General features: G+C 52.5%; 5 protein-coding genes across 5 annotated transcripts; 3 read left to right on the top strand and 2 right to left on the bottom strand.

Moving 5' to 3' along the window:
- Position 1: 1 nt before the first annotated feature.
- PC9H_006014 (uncharacterized protein) lies at positions 2 to 4,176 on the top strand (the record flags this gene model as incomplete). Its single annotated transcript, XM_036775569.1, has 7 exons — positions 2 to 127; positions 192 to 251; positions 309 to 401; positions 504 to 563; positions 615 to 758; positions 809 to 1,330; positions 1,381 to 4,176. 7 exons carry the CDS (start codon positions 2 to 4, stop codon positions 4,174 to 4,176), a joined length of 3,801 nt encoding a protein of 1,266 aa, XP_036631588.1.
- An 865-nt stretch (positions 4,177 to 5,041) lies between these two features.
- Positions 5,042 to 6,006, top strand: PC9H_006013 (uncharacterized protein; the record flags this gene model as incomplete). The annotated part of the gene is made up of 6 exons (XM_036775568.1): positions 5,042 to 5,101; positions 5,155 to 5,305; positions 5,358 to 5,429; positions 5,490 to 5,653; positions 5,730 to 5,890; positions 5,949 to 6,006. The coding sequence occupies 6 exons, from the start codon at positions 5,042 to 5,044 to the stop codon at positions 6,004 to 6,006; spliced, it is 666 nt and encodes a 221-aa protein (XP_036631587.1).
- A 368-nt stretch (positions 6,007 to 6,374) lies between these two features.
- PC9H_006012 (uncharacterized protein) lies at positions 6,375 to 7,430 on the bottom strand (the record flags this gene model as incomplete). Its single annotated transcript, XM_036775567.1, has 1 exon — positions 6,375 to 7,430. One exon carries the CDS (start codon positions 7,428 to 7,430, stop codon positions 6,375 to 6,377), a length of 1,056 nt encoding a protein of 351 aa, XP_036631586.1.
- A 1,398-nt stretch (positions 7,431 to 8,828) lies between these two features.
- Positions 8,829 to 9,252, bottom strand: PC9H_006011 (uncharacterized protein; the record flags this gene model as incomplete). Its single annotated transcript, XM_036775566.1, has 3 exons — positions 8,829 to 8,892; positions 8,970 to 9,056; positions 9,110 to 9,252. 3 exons carry the CDS (start codon positions 9,250 to 9,252, stop codon positions 8,829 to 8,831), a joined length of 294 nt encoding a protein of 97 aa, XP_036631585.1.
- Positions 9,253 to 9,411: 159 nt separating this feature from the next.
- SAH1 (S-adenosyl-L-homocysteine hydrolase) lies at positions 9,412 to 11,255 on the top strand (the record flags this gene model as incomplete). The annotated part of the gene is made up of 11 exons (XM_036775565.1): positions 9,412 to 9,430; positions 9,491 to 9,537; positions 9,601 to 9,636; positions 9,688 to 9,740; positions 9,795 to 9,864; positions 9,917 to 9,951; positions 10,008 to 10,186; positions 10,245 to 10,480; positions 10,533 to 10,744; positions 10,799 to 10,948; positions 11,000 to 11,255. 11 exons carry the CDS (start codon positions 9,412 to 9,414, stop codon positions 11,253 to 11,255), a joined length of 1,293 nt encoding a protein of 430 aa, XP_036631584.1.
- Between the last annotated feature and the right edge of the window lie 82 nt (positions 11,256 to 11,337).

Genomic DNA, 11,337 nt, shown 5'->3' with positions numbered 1-11,337 from the left:
GATGGCAGCGCCGTCAGTCCCGAAGTCAGGTACCACTCAACCTACCACACCGAAGGACAGCCTTCAAAATGGAACGAAAGTCGTCAGAAATCACCCTCAGATTCACGCACGACGAGCCCCTCCACCAGTGAGTTGCTGCATACTGGAATTGTATCCGCTGGTTGAGGAACTTGTGCCTTGCGCATGCCCAGATAGATCCCAAACCACCCTTACGAGTTCCCAATGAATCCACGTTAACCACAATACCGCCCGTATGTTGGCCATCTAGCTTCGTGGATAGTAGTTGATGGTGTTCCTCATGTCCACAGGTGAACTTCGCCCACACGCAACCCCCTCCTATACCCGTCGTCGATCATCCGACACCAACAGCACCCCTTAGACACATAGAACCCCAAAATACAGTACGTGCTGAATTTCTAGTTCGTGTAAATCCTTCCTCGTAAAATTTACACGTCTCATCTTGTGATCATTGTCCTAGTCTATGATCCTAACTTACCTGTCAGGAAAATGAACCCACTACCCAGTCGAAGCCGCAGGTACAGGTGACCATTGGAGAAACCACTGTCAGTGATTTTATGTTTTGTTTGTCTGTCACAATGCCGACTTGTTGCTAGTACCTCGTCTCGAATCCATACGCCCGATACCAGGACATATGCCGAAAGGCCCTTCGTCAACGATGCGAATTCGGTCCCAAATGTCACCGACTCCATCTTCGCGCGGGATTATTCCCTCGAGAACACCTCGACATCATTCACAATGTATGTTTCTTGCCAAATCGGCCCTTGACTGTTCTCATCTTGGTTCATAGCATCCCGACCTGATTAAAATCACCAAGGCCGACCCACCCCCGCCCACGCCGAGTTCAACTGTGAACTCCTCCCCGCACGTTTCCAATGAACCGACGCAGCCTGTCGTGAAGCTCCCGCCGCCCCATTTACCTACAAAGCCAACACATCATCCTATTTCTACTCCCCTTCCTGTATTGCAGATGCCTGGAGCGGCCACTGTACCTGCTGTCAAGAAGGCCGCATCTACCATTGATCCGCTTCTATCATCTCAACCAACTCCTTGTCCACCCAGAGACCTTCATCCTCATCTACGGCAGGCCTCCACTACGGCGCTTCCAAGTAAAGTTCTGGCGGCCAGCGACTCTCAATCTACGAAAGTTTTGAGGGATCCCCCACAGCCTCGACGCAAAGAGTCCATACTGACTGTAGAGGCATTTTACTCGCAGATCTACGTGGACGACGATTCGGGATTTTGGGGTTGGAAACGTGACGATAGGGACGCTTGGGATGATACGGGTCAATCTTCAAGCGACGTATCCATGGTAAGTGGATGTATCTCCTGCATTCTAGCTCCTCCTGAATGTAGCTCCAGGATACTACCACCTCGGATATGAACTCGTCGAGATCGAGTTTCGAAGAGTTGCCGGAAGCGCACGAGAACTCAAAGAGTGACAGCTTGCCAAATCGGGAGCGTAGTGGTATCCCACCTTGTGCAGCGTGGCTACTTGGCCGCTGCGAATATGGGTCGTCTTGTTTATTCGCCCATACTTCGCCGCCTGGGCTGCCAGGTCGGCCTACTCCCCCTGCACCTCCCCTGCCTCCAGGACTACCATCTCGTCCCAACCCCCCGGTCGTAAAAACTTTACCGCAAGCGAAATCACCCCCTCGCTTAACCTCGATCGAGCTTACACCACGTCCCAGACTAGGCGACGAGGGTTCGAGAGATCGAGAATTGTGTAGAGACTGGGTGCGGGGACGATGCTTCCTCAGAGATCGATGCAGGTTCGCTCACATCACCCCGCCTGGTGGTGCTCTGGCCTATTCGTCTCATCATATCCGACCGGGTCAGGCCGAGAGCAGTTCATCTCGGTTATCGAGTAGCAAAACGGCTCCTCCCTCGACTGTGGCCGCGGCGGGTCCTGCATCTGTTGTTTCCAGCCATAGGTCGGCTCCCTTGTCCACCGCATCAGCTGGTAGTGGTAGCGTTACTCGCTACGCGATATCTGAAAATAAAACCGTGGCCCACACAGTGACGTCTACGTCGGCCACCAATTCGACGGTGTGGAAGGTTCGCGTCCTTGAGCATAATAGACTACAATTGGGACCCGGTTTCGTTGTCGAGAGCCTTATGACTGGATTCGAAACGCCTTTCGTGCTGTTGGAAGGCATCCCATCTAATGTCTCCACCGCTCTTTTGACCAAGACGCTGTCGGATCATGGTCGGGTTATGGACATACGCCCCGCTGGGGTACAAGGCAGAAATCACCGAGTGAAGTTCGGTTCTCCGAAGGAAGCCCAGGACGTGATCAGCGAATTAAACGGCTCAATACTTTTCGAACGTAAAATTTCCGCTCGCCTCTTTTATCTTTCCAACCGGGAGGCCATCAATGGCGTATTCACAGATACGGTTGTGTTCGTCAAGTGGGAGGTACCTGGCAAAATTGCGTATGGTGGATATGACTCGAAGATGCGCGCGACTAGAGCAATTTCCGCCGCGATAGAAGCCGGGTATCATGCCGTGCATCATGTGGGCCTACCAGCCGTGGGGCTGAACACCGTGCGCTTTTACGGGATCCCCGCTGAAGCTGAGAAGGAGTGGTTGTCCCGCTTTGGCAATCCCGACGACGTCATGTGGGAGGAAGAGAAGTACACGGACATGCAGCGCGCTCTCGCCGCTATCTATAACCGACTCACAATGGATGACGATGTGATCGAATTTGACGTCTTCCCAGGCCAGAGGGAGGGGTTCAAGAGAGGGCTTGCTTACTTCGTGTCTCCAGAGCAAGCCAAGGCTGCTTGCACACGATTGAACGGGTGGAGGCCCTCTTCAATTGGGCGGGCTAAAATCTTCGCACAGCATAGGCAAGAGGTGTCTTATAGCGTCCCATCCGTCGCTTTTTCCAAAATATCCGACGACATCTCGGCCCTCCAACAATCGATACTTTCACGAGACGATCAACGAATCAAACTTTCCATCATACACAAAGGGCCGCCTGGCCTAAGCGACTTCCCCGTCAAAGTCCGGCTATCTGGGGACGACCTCAAGGAACTGGTGCAGTACAAAACAGAATTTGAGCAGATTCTTCGGGGAGAAATCGTACGGGAGAACGGGCGACTTGTCTGGGATCGGTTCTTCAAGTCGCGTAATGGGACCGCGATGGTGAAAGACCTCGAGCATCATTATCCTGGCGTATCCGTCGAAGTTGACATTGTGCGACAAAACATCGTGCTCTACGGGTCGGCTGAAAAGCGAGCGGCTGTTCGCCAGTGTATCTTGGATCAGGTGCACACACTTGGGCGAACGAAAATCTTCCACCTTGATATTCCCTTGGACAATATGCCTAGTTTGTTCAAAAGTCCGGACATGGACAAGCTTCAGGACGAACTGGGTCGCGATAATATCTGGTTTGAGCTCAAAAATCCCAGAGTGATGATCCGGGGCGACACGAAAGCACTCGCGCTGGCGAAGGAGGCTGTCGTTCGTACGCAGGAGAGGAGGATGAAGTCGCAATCAAACCGGCCGTACGATATCGCTGCCTGTCCCGCCTGCCTGGACGCCGTGACCCTTCCGGTTACTCTCAACTGTGGGCATTCCTGGTGTAGTGAATGCCTGGCTAACTATCTCAAGGCGGCTGTTGACGGGGGGTCCTTCCCGTTAAGCTGCTTCGGAAACCAAGGGAAGTGCTCGGAGCCTATTCCATTGGGCATTGCTCGGGACTGTCTACAAACCCACGACTTCGACGCGCTCGTCCGGGCGTCTTACTTCTCGTACGTCCATTCCAGGCCGAAGGAGTTCTACTACTGTCCCACCCCCGATTGCCAAGAGGTCTATCGGACCGCCCCCAAGGGAACTGTCCTCCAGTGTCCGTCCTGCCTGCAGCGCATCTGCCCGTTCTGTCACGTCGAGTATCACGAAGGTGCACCGTGTCCCGAGCGAGACGAAGACGATAAGTTGTTAAAGCAGTGGATGAAGGATCACGACGTCAAGAACTGCCCCGGGTGCCGCGTACCAATCGAACGGGGAGAAGGGTGCAACCATATTACGTGCACGCGATGTCAGACGCACATATGCTGGGTCTGTCTTGATACATTCCCCAGAGGTGACGGGATCTACGAGCATATGCGTACGATGCACGGCGGTATCGGTTTGCGTGCTGATGGGCTCTGAATAGACTGTGTGGATGGATTATGTATGTTTTTTATATTGACCCCCGGCTATTATTGTTGTACTTGTATTACGCTGATACTATATGGTAGTATGTATTGTAGGTGCTCAACCTCCTCTCAATGCAGTAATTTATATTTCGGTTTCTTTATCATAGTTCACAGAGTCTTGTCATAGTTCACAGAGTCTTGTCTTGTATGGGTCTCCTGGAGGTCCTCGACGACGGTCACAATGATGTCAGAAGCCACGGAGGCGGCCGTCCTTACTGTGCGCGAAACGGCCAAGATCTTGACTCGGAAGCCGTCGAGCTGGCTGCTGAATTGCACGATGCTAAGAACCCTTAAGAACCCCACAAAGAATGGTGCCATGTGCAAGTGATCAGTAGTCGGTTTGAATATGATGTGTTTCAACGGTGTTTCAACAGCCACTTCCCGATGCTATCTTTCCCCGACCACGCTTCGGCCACGCTTCGCCATGCCAGGCAGGGTTCAGGGACTCTCAGGGCAATATGTTGGAAATCAAGTTACGATGACACTTGCATATGTTACTCTCTGTTACTTTCGCAGGCTCTACAGTATAACAAGTCCCTCCAATCGTTGCCAGTACAAATTAGCAGCGACGAAGTTACGAGCTCTCACACACTGTAGATGACAATGACCGGCGGGACCGGCAAAGCATATCGCTAGCAGACACTAGCTGACACTCCGGTGACCATGTACCCGACCCTCTCGGTTCTTCGTGGGGGCGCATGAATTGAAACCCATAACTGACTTGATTTTCACCCACTACTTTTCAACGAATATCTGGAACCATTGTGATACGGCGGTTCAAACGTTCAACGTTCAACGTTCAATCATCAACAAACACCATGACCATAGTTGTTCATCACCTAAACGATTCACGCTCCCAGCGCGTCCTATGGTTGCTTGTACGTGGTGGCAGTTTACCGCTGCCTCAGTTCATCCTAATAGGTTGCCACAGGAGGAATTGGGGTTGCCGTACGAAATTAAGAAATACCAGAGGACGAAGCAGAGACTAGCACCTCCCGAACTACTAGCCATCAACCCCCTCGGGAAGTCACCCGTCATCACCGATGGCGATGTCACCTTGGCGGAGAGCGGCGCCATTGTTGGTAAGTGAGATTTGCTATCATCACCAGCGCCAGTATGCTTATACAGCCTTAGAGTATCTGATAGGGCGGTATGGGAACGGTAAAGGGCAGCCTAACGAAGCCGGTAAAGTAGACAATCTTTACTGTGAGCCCGTTTCAAGGATCATTTGCGTTGAGGATTGTTAACTTGCCACTTTTGTGACAGTTACGCACTATGCGGAGGGATCCCTAATGCCTATCCTCGTACAGAGCATCATCAACAAGGCCGTCCGTAGCCAGTCCCCCTTCCTACTGCGGCCGATTGTCAACCTCATCTTCAATCAATTGGATACTATGGTGAATAGCAACATGAAGAAGCACCTCGACATGGTAAGTGATCCAATTTGCGTTAACGCCAATGTGTATCCTCACCCAATGATACTTACGGTGATTGATCACCCTCTAGATTGAGTCTCATCTCGCGAAGTCTGGCAATTTCTTTGCCGGCGATACTGAGCCCACCTCCGCTGATTATTTGATGGCCTTCCCGCTGGAAGCTCTCGCTGCCTCCGCGCCGGAGATTCTAGGGCCAAAGAGTAAGGAATACGTGCAGAGGATCCACGCAAGGTAAGCAGATCCCTCGAGCTCATAGTACCCTCTCAACAAATCGGTTCACGTTTCAAAGGCCTGCCTATGCGAAGGCGCTCGAGCGCGGGGGAGAATATGCATACGCCAAGCTCTAATATGATCGTCTTTGTATGATTGTTTTCGAGTCGTTTTCGTACTTCTTAGGCCGTTCGTAAATCTAAAGGGAAAATTGATTTCCGTGGGTCTAATAGGAAAGACTATGATACAGGTATCTCCGGCTGACACAGGGTATACAACAAAAGTGCTAAGAATGCCACGGGGATGGGTCGATGCAGTTTCGGGAGGGGATACAGATGGGCAAGGAATGCAAGTGACAAAGGAAGGCGATACAGTGCGTGGACGAGGAATTAAGAAGATGATACAGTAAAGAGTGGAAGCTAGTAATTAGGAAGCCAATCCAGCGTTTTTGCGGGATGTTGGGTATTACATCTCTCCTGGAGATGGGTTTGGGATGAGCAACCACTTAGGCAGTTCGTTTCCGAGAGCTGGAGGGTCCAACCTGGGCTTTCTGTTCCCAGTAGGAGTGACCTTCTCCCTCGAGCCAGTCCCCCGTGACGGGGTCCCGTTCGAAATCGCCATCTCTGTAGCCGTAACGCTGTTGAAGGAGCTTCAAGAGAGGCTTGCGCAAGGCAGGATCCATGCGCACGTTCTCCCCTGGGTGGTAACTCCCCACCTCATGGCGAGATAGAGACTCTTCAAACAGTGCTTCCTCGTAGGTGCATCCGCAGTTGAGGAATCCGGGAGGAGCCATGCGCGGGGGGAATGCGCGTCTCTCCCGTCGCGAGTCGTGCCAGGCACAAAGAGCGTTGCCGGCGCGATTAAGCGAACAGAACATGCGGATACGAGCCTGGGTTCGGGCTTCCCAGGATCTCTGGAAGGATACAGATGGTGCGGGGGTGGTGACGGGAGAGGGCAGGCCGTGGAGAACAGACGAGCCGGACGATCGAGGTGCATATACGAGTTGCTGGACTTGAGCCTCCAGCTCCCTGGAGCGCTGCTCAGCCTGCTGTTTGCGCATCTGCAATTCGTGCACCTTTCTGCGGAGGTTTTGGATCTCTGCCTCGGCATCATGTGGCGTGCGAATGGGGGTCCCCGATTGGTGCATTGCTGCTTGGGAGGTCATCGGAAAGGTGAGGTCGTAGTTGGTGGACGGGGGCGTGAATGGGGGCGACTGGGGCGACAGCGATTCGGGAGAATGGTTACGGTAGGGAGATGGGTAGCTAATGTATTGTGGAGAGGCTTCAGAGGGATAAGGAGGGATGTTGAGACCTGCGACACCAGGATACACATCATGATGCATGGGATCAATCTGTTGTGATTGTTGACTAGGTACCCAAGTCATGTCCGTTGGGATGGATAGGTAGTCTTGATCGCCAGACGTAGGCGAGGGCGCCGCACGGGAATGGGAAGAAATGTGGGTATCTCCCATGGCGTTGGAGAGGCTGCTGGTCGTCAATCGAGATCGGGGGCGCGCGAGCGATGGGGCTGTTGGCCAATTGTAGTCTGGTGAAGTGGCCATATGGGAAGGGTCGTCGGGGCGGCTGCAAGTGTCGCGGGGCAAAGCTGGATAGGGACGTGGTCGCTTGGGACTGAGTGAATTAGAGTGACGTCGTCGAGTAATATTAGGGATAGCTGAAGAGACAGGAAGTGAAGCCGGCCGCAAGGATAGCGCAGGAGAACAGAGCAAGGAATGTGTGGCGTCTGGCGGAAAGGCTTCCAGTTTGATGGCTATTGCTCGGTCCTCTGGAAGTGCGGTTGGACCCATGTTATAAGAGCTACACATTTCGTAGGTGATGTCGTTGGCGGTGCAGAGAGTACAATGTAAGGAGACGGAAGCAACGACCAGATTAGCGGGACTCTCAACGCTAATTGAATGCGTGCCCGATCACAGCAGTGCACCTACCTGGAGATGCAGATGGCGTCAGTTGCGAGGAGCGGTAAGATCAGTGCAACACTACACACCAGACGTTGTGAGGGTGATTCCAACGAGAAATCCCTACAACGGGCTGTACTTATTGCTGATCCCTAATGGCTCAGCCGGAGCTCGGCAGGACACTCCGTCGATCCCTAGAGAGCAAATTCCAGGTCGCTCCTACATTAACATGGTGCAATTCGAATTTCAAAAGCACGTACCCTGAAGCTCTCGGGTGGTAACCAGGCTTTGATGGAGAGTTTCCTAATATGTACACCAGATCAAAACATCACCCCGAGCGGAAACTATCTGATCACTGATACACCGTCTTCCCTGCCCCTGGCCTGCGCCCTCCACAAAATAGCCACAACGTGAAAACGAGACCAAGCCGGGCACTAAGTAAGAGACATCAAAAGGAGGCATACCTCCTGAAACAAATACCACCCTGGAGGGGCCCGCTTCCTCCCCGTCGGCTAATCTTGGTCCCAAAGCTAAAGATAATATTGCGCGACCATTGAGAGATCGATCAAGCTCAAGGCCCAAGATCCATTGAGATTCACGGATTGTTCGGCTTCGTCCACAAAACGTGAGGAACCGTCAAACTGACGTTGAGAAGCGAAAAGAACAAAGTCACCACCCACCATTGAAGCTGTCATAGGCCCATTGCGACGCGTCGAAAAATTTGCACAGAACGTAAATGTCACCGGCGCAGAGGTGAGATGCCTAGAGTACAATTGTGAGGCCATCATGATCCCACCAATAAATCAAGGATGTTAACGGATCCGCCAACTAGTGTCCATAGCGTTGAAGGGGGAGTGATAAATGGATTTCCTGATGTACGATAGCTACGCGAGAGAGACGAGAGCGACAATGGGCGCATCGAACTGAGGGACGATCCTATGCAACAAGACGCACTTGCTCCAGGGATCTTCGTTTCACCGACGGAACTTCGTCTACTGTCCTGAAAGCTGCGATATTCAGGTACTGAGCCCACCACCGTGTCCGCTATGCACTAGAGCCTTCGTATCTTCGTATCTCTCTCCAAGGGCGCGCCTCTGGAATTAACTCACTAGATTACCCGAGAACATGCATATGGTGAGAGTCTAGAGGTGGGGTAATAGAGTACAAACTAAGGAAATGACTAACCCCGGTTTGGGTGGTAATTCCACCTCACCTGTGTTTAAGTCCACTTGAACGAATTTTGTTATCTCCACCGCTGGTTTGCCCTGGCACCTACACGTTCCGGTTAGTAGCAATTTCACCTTCAGCCGGTACTGACTACTGACAGTCGAAATATCCTGGGTATCGGAAAGCAATGGACCAGAGGCTTGCCTTCGGACACAGTGTGGTCGCAAGTGTACTGCAAAAGCTCCGCTATTCGACACTTGTCCTTGGAAGACGGGTACTGCGTCGAGGGTCGTTCACCCATCTTCGTGATCCGAGAACCCGGGGTTCACGAGTTTGCTGTAGACCAGAGTCAAAAGTGAACTGGAGGCAGCACGTGCTAAGCCCTTAAAAACCAAATGGTCGAGGAGGGGCCTCCTTAACCTCCTCAACCTCCTCCCAGATATTGTTTTCTTGATCGAAAATGGTCTACAAAGTCGCTGGTGGGTGAAAATGTCTTTGATCGTGTCTATAGTCCAATCTGATCCTGAAATATTCCATAGACATCTCCTTGGCTGCCTTCGGCCGCAAAGAAATCGAGATTGCTGAGGTAGGATTCTACGCGATCTAATGGTATTCGAGCTCATCGCGTGCATTATTGTTGTTGGGATAGCATGAGATGCCGGGTCTGATGTACTTGCGCAAGAAGGTACGTGAATTCTACGCACATATTTACCCCGTTAATTAACACCACATTTAGCACGGCGCTAACAAGCCGTTGGCTGGCGCTCGCATCGCTGGATGTCTCCACATGTGAGGCCCGTTATCTGCGAATCACCGTCACCAACACTGATTGCATATTTTCAGGACCATCCAGACGGCTGTACTGATCGAAACACTCACTGCTCTCGGCGCTGAGGTTACATGGTCGTCTTGCGTGCGTGGTGATCTACTTTTGTCTATGCGGTAATCTAACATCGGTCCAACAGAACATCTTCTCTACCCAAGATCATGCCGCTGCTGCGTAAGTTTGAGTCGTCCCCCTTCATGATGGGCTAATCGTTTACCTGGCTCGTGTAGCATCGCTGCCACGGGTGTCCCCGTCTTCGCCTGGAAAGGAGAGACCGATGAGGAGTACGAGTGGTGTATTGAGCAGACCGTCGCTGGCTTCGCTGGTGGCAAGTCTCTCAACATGATCCTCGACGACGGTGGTGATCTTACCACCCTTGTCCACACGAAGTTCCCCCAATATCTCAAGGGTATGTCTTCCCCGAGTGAGCCCATTTGTCCAACCGCTCATATCCCCGTCAACATTAGATATCCGTGGCGTTTCGGAGGAGACCACCACCGGTGTCCACCATCTCTACAAGGCCTTCCGTGAGGGGAGATTGAAGGTTCCTGCTATCAACGTCAATGACTCCGTCACGAAGTCCAAATTCGACAACTACTACGGCTGCCGTGAATCGTTGGTCGATGGTATCAAGCGTGCTACCGATGTTATGCTTGCTGGAAAGGTCGCAGTCGTTGCTGGTTACGGTGATGTTGGCAAAGGCGTAAGTTGTCGGCGCCATCCTTTCCCCGTCGTTTGACTCACAGGAGCAACAGTGCGCCGAGTCACTGCGATCGTACGGTGCCCGTGTCATCGTGACAGAAATCGATCCCATCAACGCCCTCCAGGCGGCCATGGCTGGGTACGAAGTCACCACCATGGAGGACGCCGCGCCAAGTGCGAACGTCATCGTTACCACCACTGGCAATCGCGATATTATCACCGGCAAGCACTTCGAGGTATTGCCCGAGGACGCGATTGTCTGCAAGTAAGTGATGATTACGCCCTGTACACGATGCCACGCTAATATCTGCACGTATAGCATTGGTCACTTCGACGTCGAAATCGATGTTGCATGGCTCAAGGCAAACGCCAAGGAGGCCGTGAACATCAAGCCTCAAGTTGACCGATTCACCATGGCCTCTGGAAGACACATCATCCTCTTGGCTGAAGGTCGTCTCGTCAACCTAGGGTATGTGCGACGGCGGCGACGATGATCAAAGTGTACTAATAATGTTGGTAGATGTGCAACGGGCCACCCATCGTTCGTCATGTCATGTTCATTCGCCAACCAGGTGCTTGCCCAGATCGCGCTCTGGACGACACCGGAGAAGTTCCCACTCGGCGTGCACATGCTCCCGAAGGAGCTCGACGAGGAGGTCGCGCGTGCGCATCTCGCACAGCTCAACGTTAAGTTGACTACCCTCAGCCCAACACAATCAGCCTACCTCGACATCCCCGTCAATGGGCCATACAAGGCTGACCACTACCGCTACTAAGCGCTTCTCGATGGCCTCAACGCGCCTCGTGGTGGAGGATTCTCTCTTTCGGATTGCTCAACATGATATCCCATTCGCATTT

Source organism: Pleurotus ostreatus (assembly GCF_014466165.1).
Source record: "Pleurotus ostreatus strain PC9 chromosome Unknown scaffold_4, whole genome shotgun sequence".
Taxonomy (NCBI): Eukaryota; Fungi; Basidiomycota; class Agaricomycetes; order Agaricales; family Pleurotaceae; genus Pleurotus; species Pleurotus ostreatus.
This window is presented reverse-complemented; position numbering and strand designations above follow the sequence as displayed.